This window comes from Mytilus edulis, chromosome 2 (genome assembly GCF_963676685.1).
Source record: "Mytilus edulis chromosome 2, xbMytEdul2.2, whole genome shotgun sequence".
NCBI lineage: Eukaryota > Metazoa > Mollusca > Bivalvia > Mytilida > Mytilidae > Mytilus > Mytilus edulis.
The window spans coordinates 76,930,248-76,951,943 of NC_092345.1; the positions used below are offsets into that span (position 1 = coordinate 76,930,248).

Here is a 21,696-nt window from a genome sequence, read left to right on the forward strand (position 1 = left end):
TCGTTAACTAAGTACTTTGGTAGAGGTCAACATGGCTTGCTTTACCTTATTGTGATTTTTTTTTTGTATTTACTTTTAGAGAGGTCAACATGGTTTGCTCTGCAAATTTAAGTTTTTTATTTCAGTCATTTACTATATGTAATGGTATTTATTGGGTTGGTAGAGGTCAACATGGCTTGCTTTACCTTTCCTTACAAGTTTAATTATCAATGATTATTTTGTTTACTTATATATCATTTCTTTTTTGTTTTGTTTTGTTTATAATATGTGTTATTATTTTTGTGAGGTCAACATGGTTTGCTCTACACTTATACTGAAATGCTAAAGTTAAAAAGTGTATATTTTATTCAATTTTGGGTGTTTTTTGTTGAGGTCAACATGGCTTGATCAATTTTCTAATTCTGGAGTTTGTAAGTTGAATACAGAGTCCTCGGTTGGGGATCCCTCTTGGGATTTGTGGCACTTTTTCAACCCCACCTTTGCTTATTAAAGTCATTGTCATTTATGCAGTACTATTATAATTGTTAAGATGTAAGTTGCATTTTAAATTAATTTCTGAATAAATGACATTTTACTCAACTTGTATTTTATTAACAGCAAACATAGCTCAGACTCTTTGATCTAGGTCATTTATACAAGGTTTTCTCGTTGTTATCTGTGTCAAGGAACATTAGTTGACAAAAATATGATTATCAATCAAATTGTCAATCGAATCAATTGTATACATATGTTAAAACCATCTATATTACTATTACTAAAACTGTGTGACTATCGAGATTACCGGCATTAATATTCCATAAATACAGTTTTTTAATTCATGGTTTAATAATTCATGAAAAACTCATTTCACATCCAAACTTATACATACAGTAACACCAGGTCTTAATCTGTCCAGAAGTGATATCAGTATGTCTGATGTTTTAAGTCAAATTATTTAAAATTTAGATACGAGAAAGTTCACTGGTATCAGATCCTTATACGTATACATACGTAAACAAAATAAACGCTTTGTAAATTTCGTGCTCCAGAACAGCTTTTCGGGATATAACTTTCACATGGGATAATAACAGGACAACATTAATTCGTGGGACTAGACTACATTACATTTTGATTGCATTGATAACAAAAGTGATAGATTTTCTATTTCAAATATTGTTTCATCCATTAAGAATAGCGTTAGATTTCTATTTTGATGATATAAAAAAAAATCTGTTTAGATTTGCCAATATCAATTGTTTCGGGATGTAGAAAATGAACACGGGTAGGGATGATTTCGATATTTATTAATCACATGTGTTCATACCTTCGCCTTTTTTTGCAATAGTATTAAAACATTAGATTTTCTACACTGAACACAAGTATTCCGGAATACAGACTAAAAGACAAATTGAAACATATGGTATTGTTTTGTCTAATCAAAAGAATGGCCAACGTCGATATAGGTATCGCTGACTTCATGCAAGAACTTCTTGGAAGAAAGATAAGAAGTTAGCAATATCCTTCAACTCTACTTTCTGCTATATAGATGATGTTCTTTCACTAAATAATTAAAAAATTTGCTGACTATGTGGAACGCATCTATCCCATCGAGCAACAGATAAAGGGTACTGCAGATACAGTTAAGTCAGCCTCATATCTTGACTTATATCTAGAAATTGACAATGAGAGTCGGTTGAAAACAAAACTTTACGACAAAAGAGATGATTTCAGCTTTCCAATTGTGAACTTTCGATTTCTAAGTAGCAATATTCCAGCAGCACCTGTATACGGGGTATACATCTCCCAATTGATACGATATTCCCGTGCTTGCATTTCCTATCATTATTTTCTTGATAGAGGGTTGCTGCTCACGCTATTAAACCAAGAGTTCCAAATGGTGAAGTTGAAATCATCCCTTCGCAAATTTTACGGACGCCATCACGAGTTGGTTGACCGTAATGGAATAACCGTTTCACAAATGATATCGGATATGTTCCTTACGTCGTAACTACAATCCTCTTCCCTTTCATAAATGTGACCTACCGAATCAAAACTATTTAGCGGATTTGTTATCACATAAGCAACACGACGGTTGCCACATGTGGAGCAGGATCTGCTAACCCTTCCGGAGCACCTGAGATCACCCCTAGTTTTTTGTTGGGGTTCGTGTTGTTTATTCTTTAGTTTTCTATGTTGTGTCATGTGTGCTGTTGTTTGTTTGTCTTTTCATTTTTAACCATGGCGTTGTCAGTTTGTTTTAGATTTATGAGTTTGACTGTCCCTTTGGTATCTTTCGTCCCTCTTCTATTAAGGAGGGATAAATCCTACTTTGTATTCTAACAAATGTTGTTTTAAGTTAAAACTAATATCATCAAGATGCTTGATTACTTGATTGATAAAATATTTGTTACGTTCAGAGAAAGTGCTTTTCAACAAATTATCCGCATTCTCATGGATACAGACTATGTCCATCTTTTTTCCGATTTTTTATTTTTTCTTATAAGGTAGCAATACACAGTTAGGAGTTTAGTTTCGCATTTTGGCCCCTGTGGATTTTTCAAATAGGAAAGTTATTGTGTAATAAAATTCATTTTTAGACAGATGAGTGCTAATTTAGCCTTCAAAGATGGTTTATAAGTACAGCAAGATTATTTTTTACATGTTTTATGGGCTGTTTTCTGTTTGACAATCCGTATTTTCATAGCTAGACCGGCCATCGGTCCAGAAATTATTGTACTGTTTACAAACACTCTTTTTCTACACAAAGTTTTTGACGCAATTTTCCAAAAAATGAGATGAAAGACATATGATTTTCATTGGATTTGCTGAATGATATATGTGCACAGTTTCAGAAAAGGTATTACTTCAAGCGATTGAAATTCTACTTTTAGCCAAATTTTGGGGAAATATGTGACATCTTTCCCCCCCCTTTTTGCAATATTTTATAACAAATAAATGCAGATTGTTGCCATGGATACACCAAAAAGAAATGATATTTTACCATTTTATATGCTGGATATAAAATCTATGGAAGATTCTGATTACATACATATGCCCATATATGACACAAACAGTAAGCTTGATATTGCAAGAAAGCAATGAAAAGGGGATGGTAAAATTCACAAGGGCAAATTTTAGTATTTTTTCCTAACTGTTTATTGCTACCTAAGGCAGACATCATATAGGAACTAGATATATCAGTTTTCCACAACTTTACTTTCATCTTTTAAATGATGTTCTCTCACTAAATAATTCAAAATTTTGTGACCATGAGGGTCGGTTAAAAACAAAACATACTGACAAAAGAAATTATTGCAGCTTCCAAAGGTATCCATTTCAGCAGCGCCTGCATAAGGAGTATATATATCTCTCAATTGCAACGTTATTGCCGGGTTTGTAATTCCTATCATGATCTTCGTAAAAGAGGATTGCTGCTCACAATGACGCTAATAAACCAAATATTTATAATGGTGCAACTGTAATCATCCCTTCGTAAAATGTACGGACGCCATCGCGGTTGTTTGACCGTTATGGAATAGCCATTCAGCAGATATGTTCTTTATGTCGTATTCACTTTTCACGAGTGTGACCTACTCAATACGACTTAGTATCAGGTTTGTTATTATTTGAGCAACACGACGGGCGCCACATGTGGAGCAGGATCTGCATACAATTTCGGAGCCCTGTTATCACCCGTATTTTTTTTAAGGAGTTCGTGTTGCTTAGGCTTTATTTTTAGTTATGTTTTGTGTATTATTATATAGCTGTTTGTCCTTTTTTGGTGATTTATGAGTTTAATTGTTCATCTGGTATTTTTGTCCATCTTTCAGTGCTAATAAAACTGTTTTTTTTTCTCAAAACTGTTGATCAATGATGTCCAATAAAGAATTAATGATTTTTCTAAGATATTGAAGAAATGAAAGGGATGTTCTGACAACTTTCTTTCTACATTAAAAAAAGAGAAAAGGATATCTCGACATGACTATGCAATACGTAAAGCTCTCTAATTTAGACACTTTTTTCAATCGTGTAAGAATAGTTCTGTAATGATTCAATAATAACACTTTACTATGAGTGAAGAAACGTGACTTGTTTCCAGTATTACATTTTGGTACATATATCATAAAACGGTACATTTGCGAATTGAATAAGACAACACTATAACAAACGACCTAAGCAATTATAGGTCACCTTATGACTTTAACATTTACCATAACTCATACCGTTATTGTGAGGTATAAAAGGTCCCTACATCACAATATGTGAAATAATTCAAACAAACAACCAACGCTGAGGTTAATGATAAAATATTGAACAAAAAAATTATAGCATACATTTACCAAATACAATTTCTAAATCACAGGCTCCTGATATTATAATTTTAAAACTTATCCAAGAGATTCTGTCCCTGGATCGTATTCTTTGTCTGTTTTAACGTATTGTGTATCCATCACATTGCATTATCATCTCTCGGTATCTTGTTATTGTATTGTGTGTTTGTTTGTCCTCTTCATTTTTAACCATGGCTAAGCTCCTACTCAGACTTTGTAAAACGTCACCAGTGTCTGAGCAGAAAGTTGATGAACCAAGGGTATGTCAAAGAACGTCTCGTTCTTTTTCTAAAAAAGTTCATCGGAAGGTACCAAGAACTTGTTGATAAATATTCCGTATCAACTTCACAAATAATACACGATGGTCTTGAAGTATAGATTTTGCGTGCTGACGTTGTTTATCATCTTAATAACGTGTTATATTATTCTTTTATTTGTCTTTATTAATACTACCTTTACTGTTAAGTCTGTTTTTTTAGATATCCATTTCACGTAACTCTGTGCTTATCTATCCCATCATACTTTGAACGGCAAAATTATTTTATGACGTGACTCTGTACCAATGTATCTTGTCATACTTTGAAAGACCATTTTTTTTTATTAATATTACTTTTACTGTTGAATCTGTTTTTTGTGATAAACATTTCATGTCATACGTTGAACCACACTATTATTTTATTTACTATTATTACTTTAATTTACTGTTAAGTATGTTCTTTGTTATATCTATTTTACGTGATTGTATTTATGTATGCCGTCATACTTTGAACGACAAAATCATTTTTTATCTATACCTGTGCAAATTTCAAACGCGCAATTTTACACCAGTACTTAAAACCTTCCATCCTTTATGGGTGCTTTTAATATAGATAAATAAAATCGTATAATATAAGCAAAATGAGGATGTTAATTTTGATGCATGCCTTATTTTGCTTTTTCGTTACATTTATTGTTTTTATAGTGATTAAGATGATAACACAATGTTGACTGCTGTACCCCTATTTTTGACATTTTTACCTATTGTTTCTGCTTGTTGTGTTCACGCATCGGTGACAATATAATGGCATTTGGTGCGACTGTCATACAGGTGAGAGGTTTAGCTAGCTATAAAACCAGGTTCAATCCACCATTTTCTACATAGAAAGTCAGGAATATGACAGTTGTTATCCATTCGTTTGATGTGTTTTAACTTTTGATTTTGCCATTTGATTGGGGACTTTCCTTTTTGAATTTTCCTTTGAGTTCAGTATTTTTGTGATTTTACTTTTTGTATATACATAGTATGTCTTAAACACACTTTTAAACTTTAGGTTCTCAGTGCTGTTCAACTTTGTACTTGATTTGGCTTTCAAACTTTTGTATATGGGTGTCACTAGTTAGTCTTGTGTAAACAAAACGCACTTCTGGCGTATTAAATTTTAAACCTGGTGCCTTTTGTTAGCTATCATTCGTGTGTTTCTCTGTCAAATTTGTTCTCCTTTTTATTTGTATTGTAGTCCTGTAATGTTATGTTGTTATTTTAATGGTATATTTAACATTGCCATTAAAGCAGGAGGTTTTGGCATGCCACAAAACCAGGTTCAAGTACGATTTTGTTTTTTAAATGTCCTGTACCAAGTCAGGAATATGGCCATTTTTATATTATAGGTCGTTTTGTGTGTGAGTTACATTTTAACGTTGAGTTTCAGTTGTGTCGTTTGTTTCTTTTTATATTTGAGTGTGAATTCACATTACTATGAGACGTTTAACGGTACTTTTCTAACTCAAATTTATGCATTTAGTTTTGATGTTATATTAAAAGAGGGACAAAAGATACCAAAGGGACAGTCAAACTCATAAATCTATTAGTTATTCTCATCGGATTTTGTCTAATGCTTAGTTCGTTTCTGTGTGTTTTACATTCTAATGTTGTGTCGTTGTTCTCCTCTTACATTCAATGCGTTTCCCTCAGTTTTAGTTTTTAATCCGGATTTGTTTTGTTTTTTCCTATCGATTTATGAGTTTTGAACAGTGGTATACTACTTTTATTGAAACGTTGTCCCGAATATATTGATCTGAAGAAACTTTTCATAGCTACCAGAATTGTTGTACGTCAGACGTACATCTTCATAAGGGTCATACTCCAATCAAAAAGATTAAAGATAAAATAAAGTAGGAAGTTGAGCATTAAAGAAGAAAAAACTTAAATGAGTTGCAAATTATAGTTAAATTAATATATTAAAATCCTCATTATTTTGAATAATTCACAGTTTTGAAAAGAGCTATTTATTTAATCGACCATATACATCATAATTTATGTCAACACAGAAGTGCTGACTAGATTGTGATACTCTCTGGATGACAAACTCAACCAGTAGTTGCGTGTAAAGAAGTGGAAGTAATTAAATTTATCATAGGTACCAGTATTTAAATTGTGTACACAAGACTAGACGCGCAGCTTGTCTACAAAAGACTCAGTAGTGACGCTCGAAAATGTTTAAAAGGCCAAATAAAGTACGAAGAGCATTTAGCAATCAACGTTCCTTAACATTTTGCCAACAATAGCTTTCATATGATAATCTTATCCTTTGGTATAAATCCTCGGTATTTCGAACAATAAATTTATAATTATGACCATATCAATGAGTATGCAATGTTTACATTTGGCTGGTGACACTATCGGGGATGAAAACTCTTTCAGTCGCATCTATCCATTGGTTGTAAATACATTCATCATATATACCAGGATTGAAATGTTGTACGCGTTCCGTCTTCAAAAGTCTAATTAATCAAAGAAGTTTAAAAAAACTAAAACAAATACGATAGTAAGGTGCATTGAGAACACAAAATTTTAATAACATTTTGACGTCACAAATACAACTAAGGAAATCTGTTCATGGGTCAGAACATCCTTAAGTTTAAAAAAAAATCCAAATACCACATTCATCAAAATAGACTTCTAGAATACATTTGAAAAAAAGTCATATTACAAAAATATAGCAATTTGTATCTTATAGGTTGCATTTCTGTTAATATTGACTGCAATTTCCCATAGGAACTCCTTTTACGGCTAAAACTATACAACTTTTACTATGAAGTTTTGAAAAAAATATCATTCTAGAACAGAGCGGGAACACAGGGAGCATAACTTGGAACCAGTATGTAAATAGAATTGATTTTATATGAATATTCTAAGTCTCCCCAAAAGAGGTGTGGTTTGAGAAACAGCTGTATAATTTACAAAGTGATACCCATATACCGGTATGGGATTCACATATGTGCATGTTTGCAGTTTCAGTACAGGTTAATTACTTGATTATTGAAGTAAGTTGCTTTCATTTAGTTAAATTTACTTATTATTATATTTCTTTCAGATTACAATTGAGGATGAAGATATGTATTATATAAAGCCATCTGATATCATCAATTTGCAGCTATCAAAAGTTAGAATCGCCAAACAAATTCAAAGGTATATTTGTTTGTCTGTCAAACCCTCCATATGTCTTGTACAGTATTAAAGTCCTTTTTAACCAATGGGCTAATAGGTTTAATATTTACACAATATTTAAATGGAGATGATTAGACTACCAACGTTCTTAGTTTATTATTGTAATATTTGGCTACACTGCCACTGGTCTTGTAAACACAACTCCTCATATATGGCATGATTGGTATTGATGAAACGTTACTTATAATGTTACAATGAGCAATTGAGAATGTGCACAATGGGAAATAATTGTGTTCTAAAATATTTCAAGGGAGATAATTGAACTAACTTAATCTACATCCAATATGTTGCAACAGGTCTAATGTATTAAAGCTCAATCCTGTTTAATGGCTTGAATGAAATTCATGAATCTTTTTACAGTTGCTTTACACAATCATGGAATACTTCATTTACTGTTTAGGCCCTTTTATGACTTGCAAAAGCAATGAAATTTTGTTCTCTGACAAATCCTTTTAGTTTTGTTTACAGTGCAGCAGTGATCTCCCCCCAAAAGATGGAAATAATCTCTTTTGCTTTAACATTGTTAAAACAGGTATCCAAAAGAATCAAATTTCCTGTCACACCAGAACACAGGGATAAAGTGGAGAAGACACATGAAGTCTCTTATGGCCAAGAACTCAAAAGAACAAAGAATATATGTTGGTGACCGTGTGCGCAATGGAGTCAATGGTGAAAGTGGGAGAGTTGATGAATTCTTTTTAAAAGTTGGTCTATTTTTATATTTTCCTTTAATTCTCACATGTTGTGATAATCAGCATGCCTTGCAATATTTTGCATTTCCTCAGTTAATGGCACGAGTATGTAGATTAATAGGATTGAAAAAACATGATACAAATGTATACGAGTGTGAATCAACTAATATAAGATTCATGATCTTTAACATATAATTACCAAATACACTTTTGTGTTAACAGCTATAAATGAACCTTTAATCAGAATTACAAAGATTTAGTAGTCTTGCTTTATGTTAACATGCATTTTATTATACATGTACCTCTAAATATGAAGGAAAGATACGTGTAAGTTTGTTCATCTATACATTTGTCTGTTTGACCAGTACATATTTATTCCACTTATACTTTTCATTATACAATGCTTTTGTGCAATTTCTTTTATTGAATTTTGATAAAACATAGACTTGTATAAGTTAATATGATATTATGTTTCCAATACCTGTAGTTACTTTTAATTATCTCAATATTATTTTCTAGGATGAAGATCAATCATCAGACTGCCAGAGTATTTTTGCTTCAGTTCAGTGTGACAAGTAAGTATAATTATTTTGATGTGTCGTGTACAAGTTGCGATTTTGTACAGGTTATAACGTGAACACAATATTTGTACATGTTATAATTTGTACAATGCAAAAATACAAGTTATAACATGTACAAAAGTACCACATACATGTTATAACATGTACAAAATATTGTTTAAAAATGGTTTTAACTTGTACAAAATTTGAAAATAAAAATATGTTTCTATTAGAAGCATATTCAAAACAGTGTAGCTGTGGCCATTGATCGTCAACCTAAATCATCCCATTGACTGGGACAGATATGGTGAGTGTTTGTCTGTAACAACCACTGCTCACAACTTACTTCTTATAGAATTTAAACTGTGGGGTCACTAAATGTTCTTAACGTCTTTAATAATAAAGTTATTCGAAAAATAATTCAAGAATAACCTTTATGTTTTGATTCATTTTTATATTGATATAAATCAAAACACTGTGTTATTCCTCATTAACATGTAAGAGGTAATTTTGTACATGTTATAACTTGTATTTTGCTATTGTACAAATTATAACATGTACAATATTTTTGTACATGTTATAACTTGTACAAAATTGCAAGTTGTGCACGACATTATATACTCCATGAAATATTTCTTAGTTAGTGTATGCTAGATAGTTCTTGAACTACATTTCACAGTTTATTAAACTGAAAAATGTGACAGGAGAGGCAGTACTTTTTTGTTTAAAGTTTTTGGTCCAGGTTGTTTATGATGAAGTTGAAGTCTCTTCAACTTTAGAATAATAACAAATGTTAACCATTATATATACAGGTGTGTGACACAAGCTCTTGAGAACCCTTAGTTTCATATTTTTTTTAGATATTTGATTTAAGAGTGTTTTGGTAAACTTATATTTATAACCTTTATTTTTTTCATTACAGTTCTTCAACTATTGCAGTAAACACTTCTGGTCTAGTATTATTGAATGAACCTAATGTGAGTATATACATCAGTGTGTGTCCTTTATATAAAACTTACATTTGAATTTATATGCTATACCTATGAAAGTTTTAACCCTTTCCTCCATGGAACTGGGCTTTTCACATACTTGATTTGCAAAGGCATTTTTTTATAAAAAAGAAATCATCAGGTTTAAAGTATTAATGCATTGAGAAAATGAATATTTCATCAATGAAATTCAAGTCAGATATTCTCAAATATACATCAAAAGGCATCATGGTGTAAAGGGGGTGGCGTAAAAAAAGCGTCATTATGGAGGAAAGGGTTAAAGGGGTTGGGGAAAGGGGAGGATTGAACCTGAATTATGTCTTAAGTTCAGTTAGATCAGTCAGTAAGATTTAATCTTAGCAGCCAAGTCCATACCTCAGATAGTTAGATACTATTTATATACAATATATTTGGATTATGAAATGATGGTAAGGTTCTGCAGTAAAGCTAAAGTGTTTGTGTCTTGGTCTCTTTCTCTTAAGATGGAACTCAGACAATTTAGAATTAAAGTTTGTGTATTGAATTGGTGTAAGGTGTATGTTTTGATGAAATGCATTAGAATTAAACAGTTAAGGGGAGATAACTCTGTACTTTGCTATCTTTCTAACCAAAACTTATCGTTAGAGATTTTGAGTTTTTATTCAAACATACTGTCTGATCTTTTAAAGACTGGCACTAGTAATTCTTATAATTTGCAGGTTAACATTACAACAAACACCAAATTTAATCATTAAGAAGCTTAAAATATTTCCTTAACAATTCAACTTGATTAAAATGTTTAGCTGATTTTACAGAGTTGATGCATTAGTGATACCTTCACATATACAATAAAATTAGATGAGTACATCAATTTTTGCTCACCTTACACAAGGGCTTAAACCTTGTTCGTTATAAGAGTCTTTTAGTTAATGTGTTTATTTATTTTCCAGGTATATGAAGGAAATGATCATGGTAGAGTTACAAATCTGATCCAATTATCTACTGAAAAAAATATGGATCTGTATAATGTCCCTGTAAATGTATTTGTCGATGATACCAGTGCAAATAGGTAAAATTTTATCAAAATTTGGTGTTAACTCAAAACTGGCTGGAAAAATATTTGACATTTTCTACATTGATTTAGGCTTTTAAAAAAAATCTTCATATTTTTTTTTTTTTGGAATTGTTGATTAACCAAGTGGATCATTGCTATTAAGTTAGATGTTTATATTTCTGTGCAATACTTCAGAATTCTGGGTACTGTCCAAAGAATCCACACTGCTCTGTGTCTTCACTTGTTTAAACTGTCCTACCACTTTACATGAAAAAATCTGTACCATTAATAATGGCATTACAGTATAGGTTTTCTACTGTCAAGTTTGGACTTTTTTTTCAGATCAAAGAAATGGAATCCAATTAATGTTTGGACTCTACAAATAGCTGGTATTCCTGCTAAAGAGAAAATGGCAAAGAATTCGCATCATTTTCTTGGTGTTACGTCAGGAGATGCTAAATCTCTAGCAACACCAGTTGTAGAAGACCTGAACACACTTTACCAGTAAGTTAACTCATTCTGAATTTAATATTTATATAAATTGATAGTCGTCCAACTCAGTATATCTTTTATTTACAGATTTCCACATAAATTTCCCCATCTCTGATAGCAGTTATGTTTTAAGGTCTCTTCCGTCCATCTGTTGGTATATTTATGTTTTTTTGCATGTGGATACAAAACTCATAGCCCCTGAGTGTTGCTTACCCATATCCCTGCACTTTGCGGTCATCCGATGATCAGTACTTCAGTACTTTGATTGCATATTGAAATTTATAATGAAGTTGTCACATGCAATTGAAACTTATCACATGTCATTTGGATGAGATCATTCTAAATTAACTGTTGTTATGATATTAGATATTTTCGAAAATGCTTGAATAAAACATGTTTTAATACTACACAGCTTTCAAAAAAAATGTGAGAAAAAAGAAGGGAATTTTTGTATTCTATTCTATGAAATTCCACAAAGCATAAACAATCTTTAATAACACAGATTTCATATTTTTTCTTTTATATTTAAATAGTGAAGGGAAAGTGATGTATGACTCTTATTTGAAAAAAGAAGTAATTGTGACGTCACAACTGGGTATAGGGTTGATGGACAATGCAATGGCAGCAGAGTTCTGTCACAGTATGGGTGCTGCAGCTAAGGAAAATTGCAGATTTTGTAAGGTGATAAATATTATACAATGCTCATGATAAATATATATAACATTACTGTCAATGTTTCAGACATTACCTAATGATACTGCAACTAAATATACGATTTAGTCCCAACATGTTAGAGGGGAATATAATACTCAGAAGTGAATAAAAAGTTGTGTTTGATGTCACATGTGAAAGTTTCAACCAATCAAATGTTGATTTCGCTTTCAAAATCAACATGCAGTGGGTGGAATAATATAAATTGTTGAATTTATCATTTCTATTTTATAACTTAAGTTTGCATAAACCTAAAGGTATGAAAAAACTTTTATAAATTGATATGTTAATATTATATTGTGTTTGATATAAAATGTTTTATAGAGGCAAGACTCTAATACTGTGGATTCATTAATATTCGTTGGATACCAATTTTCGTGGATTTCGTGGGCACAGTAAAACCACGAAATTAAATATTCAACGAATGATAATTTTTCTATAGGTTTGTATGCAGACTTCAGCAAAACCACGAAATTAAATATCCACGAATATGCAAGTTTTACTTAATCCACGAAAATTGGTACCCACGAAAATAAATGAATCCACAGTAAATTATTTGTTGTTGTAGTTGTTTGTCATTTCTAATGGTTTCAAATTTTAGTATAGAGGTAACTTTTTGAGCAAAGGTGAGCCAAGAACAAAGGAGAAGACTGAGGAAATATTGCAGGAGGTAGATCAGTACCCCTCACATTCTACAATCCATGGCATCAAAAGAAAGAAAAAGGCTGATGAGCTAAATAAAGCAGAGTTGTGGGATCCTCATAGGTAAATAAAAATGTACAGGGTAAATCTGAAATAACTTATGTTATCGCTATTTTGTGCATTTCTACTTTGATCTTTTTATGCCCCACCTACAATAGTAGAGGGGCATTATGTTATCTGGTCTGTGCGTCTGTTCGTCTGTCTGTTCGTTTGTCTGTCCGTCCGTCTGTCCTGCTTCAGGTTAAAGTATTTGGTCAAGGTAGTTTTTGATGAAGTTGAAATCCAATCAACTTGAAACTTAGTACACATGTTCCCTATGATATTATCTTTCTAATTTTAATGCCTAATTATATTTTTTATCCAATTTCATGGTCCATTGAACATGGAAAATGATAGTGCCAGTTGGGCATCCGTGTATTTTGGACACATTCTTGTTTTGTGATAATTTTCATATCATGCCTTTCGCTTGAGATGGAAAAAATTATCACTAGAAACATAGTCGGCAATGTGGCGTTGCTAACGAAATTGATATGAAATTGACGTCCTCATAGGTAAAATAGCGATAAACAGATTATCATTGGTCATCTCAACTTGATTGCTGTTCTCACTTTTGCTGTACCAGCTTAAGCGAGAAAATCAATCTTGTTGAGATGATCAAAGATAATCTATGAATTATAAAACATTCATTTGCCATGATTTGGAATAAAATTATGACATAACTTTTTGAAATTGGCTGATCGAATAAATTTATTATGACTGAATTTATTTCTTTTTGAAAGGGATCTACCACCAGATTTACTGCACTGCCGATATTTGGGTGATATTTCGATATTGCTATCCTCCATGCTCAGTTGCTCCACAGATTTACAGAAGGTATTTAAAATACTAGTAATAATTTTATTTTAATGTCCCAACAAATGTAGCTTTTGATTCTGATTTTGATTTTAAGTTGGGGATGAGGATGGAGCTAGGCTATGATGAAATAAAAAAAAAGCAGGACAGGAGTTTTAAGTTATAAAAGAGAAAGATAACAACTAAAAAGAAAGAAAAAAAAATTATTTCACCCACTATAAATCAAATGATTATAGTATTAGACAGTCTATCTACTAAGATATGATACTTTTATAAATTTTGGACATACAATATTTTAGATTTATATTTATAGTATTTTGTGAAAGGCAAAGCCCTTGATAAATATATTTATTGTCTTATTTTTTTTTTTAGACTAAGCAACATCAACTTTGTTTATAATGTCCAACTTCATTTAACATGTATCAATTTTTACCTAAAAGAAACGCCCTTAATACATTCAAGATCATGATTTTTTAAATAGTAAAAATATCTCCCTACTTTTTAATGATAAATAGTAAAGTCTAATAGTTAGTCTTTTAGAGTTAGAATTTCATCGAATATTTCTATATTATCTTGCTTTGATAATTTGCATGTCATACAGGAAAACATACAACTAGCCATTAACAGTGCTGAGTGGAATGGTTTTCATCACAAATGTGGAAGTTCTTTTATCCGCTACCATAGATCTAGTCAAGGGAAGGATTTTAAAGCTTTTGTAAGTATATCTTTTGAAACATTCAAATAATTTACAATCAAAAGACTATATCAATTTATAGATTGTCTATGTTTTACACCATTTCAATGGCCACTTTTGGTCTGTATTGTGGTGGTCAGCTTTTATTGTTGGAGGAAGCCAGAGTGCCTGAAAAAAAACCCCACCAACCTTCTATTGGGAAACTGACAGGTCTTAGGTCAATTTAAGTTTGAGTCAAATGCACCAGCACATACAGGTTTTCAAATCAAGTGTTGACTGGCTTGTAATTACAGTAGTAGAACAACTTATCTCCCTGTAGTGTTAGGTGTCATGTTTAATAGTGTTTGTCTTTTTTGTCTTTTTCATTCTTAGCCATGGCGTTGTCAGTTTGTTGTAGAATTATGAGTTTGACTGTCCCTTTGGTATCTTTCATCCCTCTTTAATAGCATTGGCCACTGAGGTCCCTCAAAACGTAATGACAAAATTACATAAATGTTAATTTAAGCTGGTACCTAACACAACAGGGAGATAACTCGGTAAAATAATCTAAACATTCTTATCAGCTTGTATAACCATTAAGGAAATATTACTCTTCTCAATGGTAAAAATCAGTGTTTGTCAACTGCTACATATCTGATGGCTTTTTTTTGACAGAAAGTTATTTTTTTTAGATTTTATTTTTATCGAGGGGTCAAATTAAATATTTAATGTTTTAAAATCAATTACAAAAGTAATGGAGAAGATTCTTACGAAAATTTACTCTAATTTCACTGAAAATAAAAAAAAATGTGATTTGTAAAATCAGAACATTCTCAGGTTAAAGTTTCAGGTCAAGGTTACTTTGAATGGTAATGGGTCATCAGTGTATATGTACTGTGGACATATTCTCTTGTTGTTTTTTTTGGCAGTTTATAATTTTGATATGTTTTACTGATTGCCAGGTTCAGCTTGCTCCATTTGTAGTGAAAAGGGCTGGATATGAGCAGGAAGTAGTTCAACTTTGGTGTATGCTAGCAGAGGTAATAAAAATACTTTTTCCACAAAAATCACAGGAAAAAAATTATCATTTAACCATTTTGTAACAGACATATTAAACAATTTGAAAAAAGCTAAAAAAAAACCATATCATTATACAGACACTTTAATCTTTTCCAGTTATTTTTGAAAGGAGCTCCATGACCAATCAAAATGTTTAGCTTATTTTGATCCTTAACTAGTACTCTTCCAGCTTAAATCTGTAGTTTTATTTTCTTGATTATTTAATTTTTTTACCTCAGATCACCGAAGTACAGCCTTAAAGATTTTATATTATATGTGCATACTGTCAGAATTTTACAAATTCAATTGTTGATCTATTATAGATTATACAACTAGATAGAAGACAATTAAAAGAGTCAGAACTTGCACACCTGGAAGACATTCAAATTACGTTTAACCAAAAGGTATTTGACAGGTAAGTTGACATAAAATTTCTATAATTTATAACACTACATCAATACTAGTAAAAATGTGTTGGTTTTTAAATTATCAGAACTAAGACTAAATCAATACATTTTGTTTCAATCGAAATATAAATTGAAAATAACAAAAACCAACTTGTTCACATGCATGTGTGGTCATCACATCTGAACTCCTTTTCTGAGTTATTAATACATTTACAGGTATCAAACCATATATTAGTTTTTATATGTACGATATGTTTTTATTAGTCTTTACACCTTTAAATATTGGCTTGATTCAGTATCATTTGCTGTCAGTGAATCATTTTTCAGTTTTTGGGGCATTTTTTTTTTGGATGAATTTTGTAGTTGCATCAATTTGAAACACAGTTCTCAGGTTAAGTATGACACATGATCTTTCCAAATCATGGTAACCAAAATAGATGAATATAAGTAAATTTGTTAAAATTGACACTGTTTCCATTTTTTATAAAATTCTTCCAAAGGGAGAGAATATTTTAAAGAAGCAGTCTGCTATTGATACTGGTCCATGGCAAATTCTAGAGTTTACAATGTCAAATAGCCAAACCTAATTGCCTAATTGGTAATAATCAAATTGAGTAATTGTTAACAATTAATATAGTTATTGATTTACAGGTTTCCAGAGACCAAAAGGAAACAAAAAATGCATCACAATTTGCATACGGAAGACAATATAAGGATGCATGGTGTTCCAACTGAGTACACAACAGGTACAAGACATTCAAATGCAATTATTTTGTATCAAATTTTATTACATTCTGAAGCCTTGAAGAAGTCAGAACACTTCCTGTGTTTATGTTTGAGGTCATAAAGTTAACCTATAGTATGATGTAACCTTCTTTTGAGCCAAAGAAGATAACATCTTTTAACGGAATTCTCTTGAAAGAACATTTAATTATACTGAAATAATGATTGAAATTGAATTATGTGCGTTGCCAGGTGACAAAGCCTATCCTATATCCGCATATCATTTATTCATTTTCTACAATGTGCCAGTCTTAAAAAAAATTGTCTTCCTCTTTTTCATCACAGTAAACTTTCATGAAATCCTATGACAATAATGTATAATTATTTTTCTAGAGGCAGGTGAAAGTTGGTGCGGGATAGTAAAGAACTGCCAGTATATCACCAATCACCACAACCCAAACCGTGATACAGCCTATAAACTGACTCATGTGGAAGAAATTGGACATATCATGGATAATGGTACCTGGAAAGTTAATGGGAAAAGGTAGGTCCACAATTTCTTACACATGATTAAATTTTCTCGAGAAAGAGGGTAATTCTTTTTTTTCAAAGATTTCAAATAGTTCAAAAAGGTCATTACCAAATTTAAAGAAGATTATGGATTTTAATTTGCTTTCCAAATAATGCCAATGCTAAATATCATGTAAAAGTCAGAGGAAATCATTTCGGGCAATTTTTGTAACATCAAGCATCATGAATAGGAGATTATAAATTTTAAAGCCTAGATTTTTTAGATTTTACCTCATACATTTTTAAAGCTTAAATCTTTACAAATCACTAAAAATGATAATAAGAAAAGGTGTCACTAACAAATATTTTTTTACAGAATAAATGTCAAATGATATGGTTTAGATGAATTAAAATGATATCTAAATATTTATAAGCTATCATTGAAATATGTTTTGATAATTCTTATATGATTCGCATATAAGGGAATCATGATTTGTATATCATTTTCTTCATCATTTGTTTTTTTTAAATAAGGTATGCTTCAATCTCTATTATCCACTTAAATATTTGCAAATGTGGTCTTTATTGAAATGATTACTATTGAATTCTATTTCAGATTTTATCAGAAATATATTACTTTCAAAATTAATACATTTAATATTAATTGCAGAGTCAGTCCAGCAAGACAAACAGTCGAGGAAATATGCCACAGTAGAATTCAGAGTTTTGTGTTTGGAAACCAAACTGAAAATAATGATGGTATGGATATCATGTTGTTATGTTAAAAATTGATATAAAAGTATTCAACATAGTATTGGTTAGGTTTGGTTGGTGAATAAAGCTTAAGTGCTTGGAGAAAACAACATACCTTTAAAAGGGAGTTGGCAATTTAAACATCTGACTTTTATCAACTAACTCTTTTAGTGGGTTTGCTTTACAAATCTTTTATTTACTTTTAACAATTTTATGATTAATTACACCTTATGTAAGAATCATGGATTTTGATTGGTTGATAGCTAGAGTATTTTTCACCAATTTACTGTGATCAAATGAATATCATTCATTTTTTAATGCGGCTGTGGTATTTGTCAAACGGATATATGCCTTTCTTACCCTCTCTGCCGTCGACTTACAGCTCGTGAAATTATACATTCTCCACTGGTATTTTTCGCAAATACCCCTTCTTAACATGATATATCTGTTAAATATAGTTTAAACAAGAGTGCACATGCCAAAATGTCTCGCCTTCTTTACTAATCATTGAAAATAGGTTGATAGTCCTAAATATAAAGCTTTATTACAAAGTTCTGTTACTTAAACTTAATATTTAGCAAGAAAATAAAACAGTGACAAATGAACCATAAAAATGAGGTCAAAGTCAGATGAACCATGCCAGGCAGGCAGAAAGTCACAGGCTCAACAAAAATCAAGATATATATAGAATAACCATACATTGTATCGAAATATCAATGTTATTTGTATGAGGCTTAGAAACAGTTAGAAAGCAAGGCTGTACCGAGCATTTCTACCTGTTTCGAGCCGAGTACAAATAGCATTGATATTTCGAGACAATGTATGGTTATTCTTTATATACTGCAACTCTTAAAAATGTTCTAAATGGAATATTTAGGGTAAAAACATCATTTTCTAATTTGAAGCGGTGGGACGTAAAATTTGCACGAACCTGTATGTTTTATTGACGTCATAAATAAAACTCTACGGAAACCCATTGTCAACTTCATAAACAAGGTGATATATGGTCAGTGACTGTATATGACATATAAATATCTAACATTGTTGGGTTGATGTTTAGACGAGTTGTATATGACATATAATTCTAATGCAATTATTTTGTAACAATTGTTCTGATTGGATGACAGCAAGCGTAAAATTCTCTATCTCCTTGTCTGTAACTAGGGAAGCCGACATTTTGAATTTCGGATTGTCGCCAGGTATACTAAATTTGCGACAGTAAAACTACCAATGGACGTCCTTAAAGCTTCAAATACAATACAGTTATCTCTTAAATATACAGTCAATGCAATTTGACTGCTCAAAAAGCACAGCTGCAGTATATAAAATTGAGAATGGAAATGGGGAATGTGTCAAAGAGACAACAACCCGACCAAATAAAAAAACAACAGCAGAAGGTTACCAACAGGTCTTCAATGTAGCGAGAAATTCCCGCACCTTTATTAGCCACTTTATGATAGTTTCAATTTACTTTATTAATAATAAATGTTTAACAGGTGTTATTGTATTACATTTTAGGTCACAGCTCTGTAAAAAGAAGTCATGATGGCTTGATAAAAAAATCCAGAGGAAGAACAAAAAATGGTGAAAAATTAAAAAAAGGAGATGTAATTTATTACTTCAATAATGATCAAGTAAGTATTCACTGAAAACAGTTATGTGTTTTAACTTTTTTATCATGAACAAATGAAATAAGCAGTTTCATTGTTTAGATCTGTATTCAATGAATACAAGACCATACATACTATATATAAAACACTAAAGGCTGAGAAATTCAATTCCCTGAACAGCAGAATGAAGTGACTTCTAATGCTCCAAGAGAGTAATCAATTACTGCTCCTAATTTGGCAACCATCTTCTTACTTAACAGTTGTACTAGTATTGTACTGATATTTGTATGGTTTATTTGATGAAAAAGCAACATTTGTTAGTGTTTGCCTTGCACACGATAGACAAGTTTTTATGAACAGAAAAGATCATGTAAAAGTCAAAAACAATCTATTGTTTTAGATCAATATTTCCAAAAATGAAGAATCCTACAGGGAAAAATATCTAATATAGATTTATGTTTGTATATTTTGCAGGTCAAATTTGGTGAAATAATGAATATTTCTACAACACTGATAGACATTTCAAGAATGGTTAAATTAGATGATGAAGATAGAGTATTTAATTGTTATAAACTACGTAAATCATCTGATGAATTATCTCTTGCAATTGACGATGTGCAGGGCATTGTGTATGTTGTGCATGATTGTGCTAGTTGTGGATGTTGTGTCATTATGACAAGGAATGATGGAAAAATTTCAAGGGTTTTCAAGCACAAATTAGATCATTCTGTTTTTTTAATAAATAGATTTAAAATGAATTTTGACCATAAATTGTGCTGATTTTTGTCTCTTTTTCTTCTGTATAGCATATTTTTGGTTGATAGACACTAGGAATCATTTATCAATAATAAATATTTGTGTTCTGTCTGTATTATTTCCATAATTGCTTCAAAATTTAATAGTGTTAATTTCTTTCTTTGCAAAAATTTTTTTTTTAACTGAATGAATTGTAGAAAATTTGGTGGTTAAATAATAGAATTGTGATTTTGTCCTAAACATAGATTTCCTGTTTGAATGGTTTTACACCAGTAATTTTGGGGCCCTTTATAGCCGTTCGGTGTGAACCAGTCTCCATGTTGAAGGTCGTACATTGACCTATAATGGTTTAATTTTATAAATTGTTATTTGGATGGAGAGTTGTCTCATTGGCACTCGCACCACATCTTCCTATATCTAAGCCTTGGTAAAGTGTTATGGTCACTATTTTTTTGTAACCTTATTCATTCAAATATTGAAGATGTTACCAATATTATACAAATATAGCTTTTGTATGAGGTCAATACAAGGATATATTGACCTGAAAGAGGTATATTGACTGAGGACACAATTCTATGAAGACTGGTTTAATAAAATATTTGCATTACATGTATTTATTATAAATTTAACATGTTTTGGCATTGCATATAGTATAGAAATTATAAGAAGAAATATTTATTATATGATAGTTCAATTTTCATTATGTTGAGAATATAGAATTGAATTAACCTTAGTTTCTACAGAAATTTATATTTTTTTATTTGATGTATTGTTGAGGGAATGGCATTTACTGGTCATGCTGCATTACAATTTTTCTATAAAAGCATGCATGAACAGTGAAACTTTGAACAGTTGCTTGCTATGTTTTTTAACTTAACTATGTGCGAAGTGAAGTTAATTTTCATTGTCTAATCAAATTCTAGTATGACTTAAACTCTGCCTACATTGTGTTTGTAATATAAACAGCCAAACATACAACATGTACATAGCAACCAAGTTGATCAAATTTATCTTGCAAGCATAAATAGAAATTATCAAGAACAATCTTTATAATAGTTGTTACCAACTGTGATTAGGTTTTAACCTTATTGTATCAAGTTTGTACCAGATTAGATCAGATTGCTTGAAAAAAATAATATAGTTGATGACCTAAAATAAGTGTACATTTTCAACAGTTCTAAACATCTTTTACATATGTTTGTAAAAAATTATTAATATTTGTTATTCAATGTGATAAATCAACAAACAGATTGTATATATGATTTCTATAATATATGTATACTAGCATATAAATATGTTCAGTAACAATTGGTGCAGTTGTAAATTTGTAAGAGTTCCCTTCATGCAATGTACCAGGATATATACTTCATACATGCT

At 31.0% G+C, this 21,696-nt stretch overlaps 1 protein-coding gene across 1 annotated transcript; it reads left to right on the forward strand.

Moving 5' to 3' along the window:
• Positions 1–7,658: 7,658 nt before the first annotated feature.
• On the forward strand, positions 7,659–19,585 carry LOC139513009 (uncharacterized). Its single transcript, XM_071301064.1, has 13 exons — positions 7,659–7,758; positions 8,330–8,501; positions 9,009–9,064; positions 9,972–10,026; positions 10,968–11,086; positions 11,414–11,575; positions 12,097–12,244; positions 12,876–13,039; positions 13,756–13,849; positions 14,430–14,543; positions 15,464–15,541; positions 17,871–17,959; positions 19,472–19,585. The coding sequence occupies exons 1-12, from the start codon at positions 7,685–7,687 to the stop codon at positions 17,913–17,915; spliced, it is 1,281 nt and encodes a 426-aa protein (XP_071157165.1). The 5' UTR covers positions 7,659–7,684; the 3' UTR covers positions 17,916–17,959; positions 19,472–19,585.
• The last annotated feature ends 2,111 nt before the right edge of the window (positions 19,586–21,696 follow it).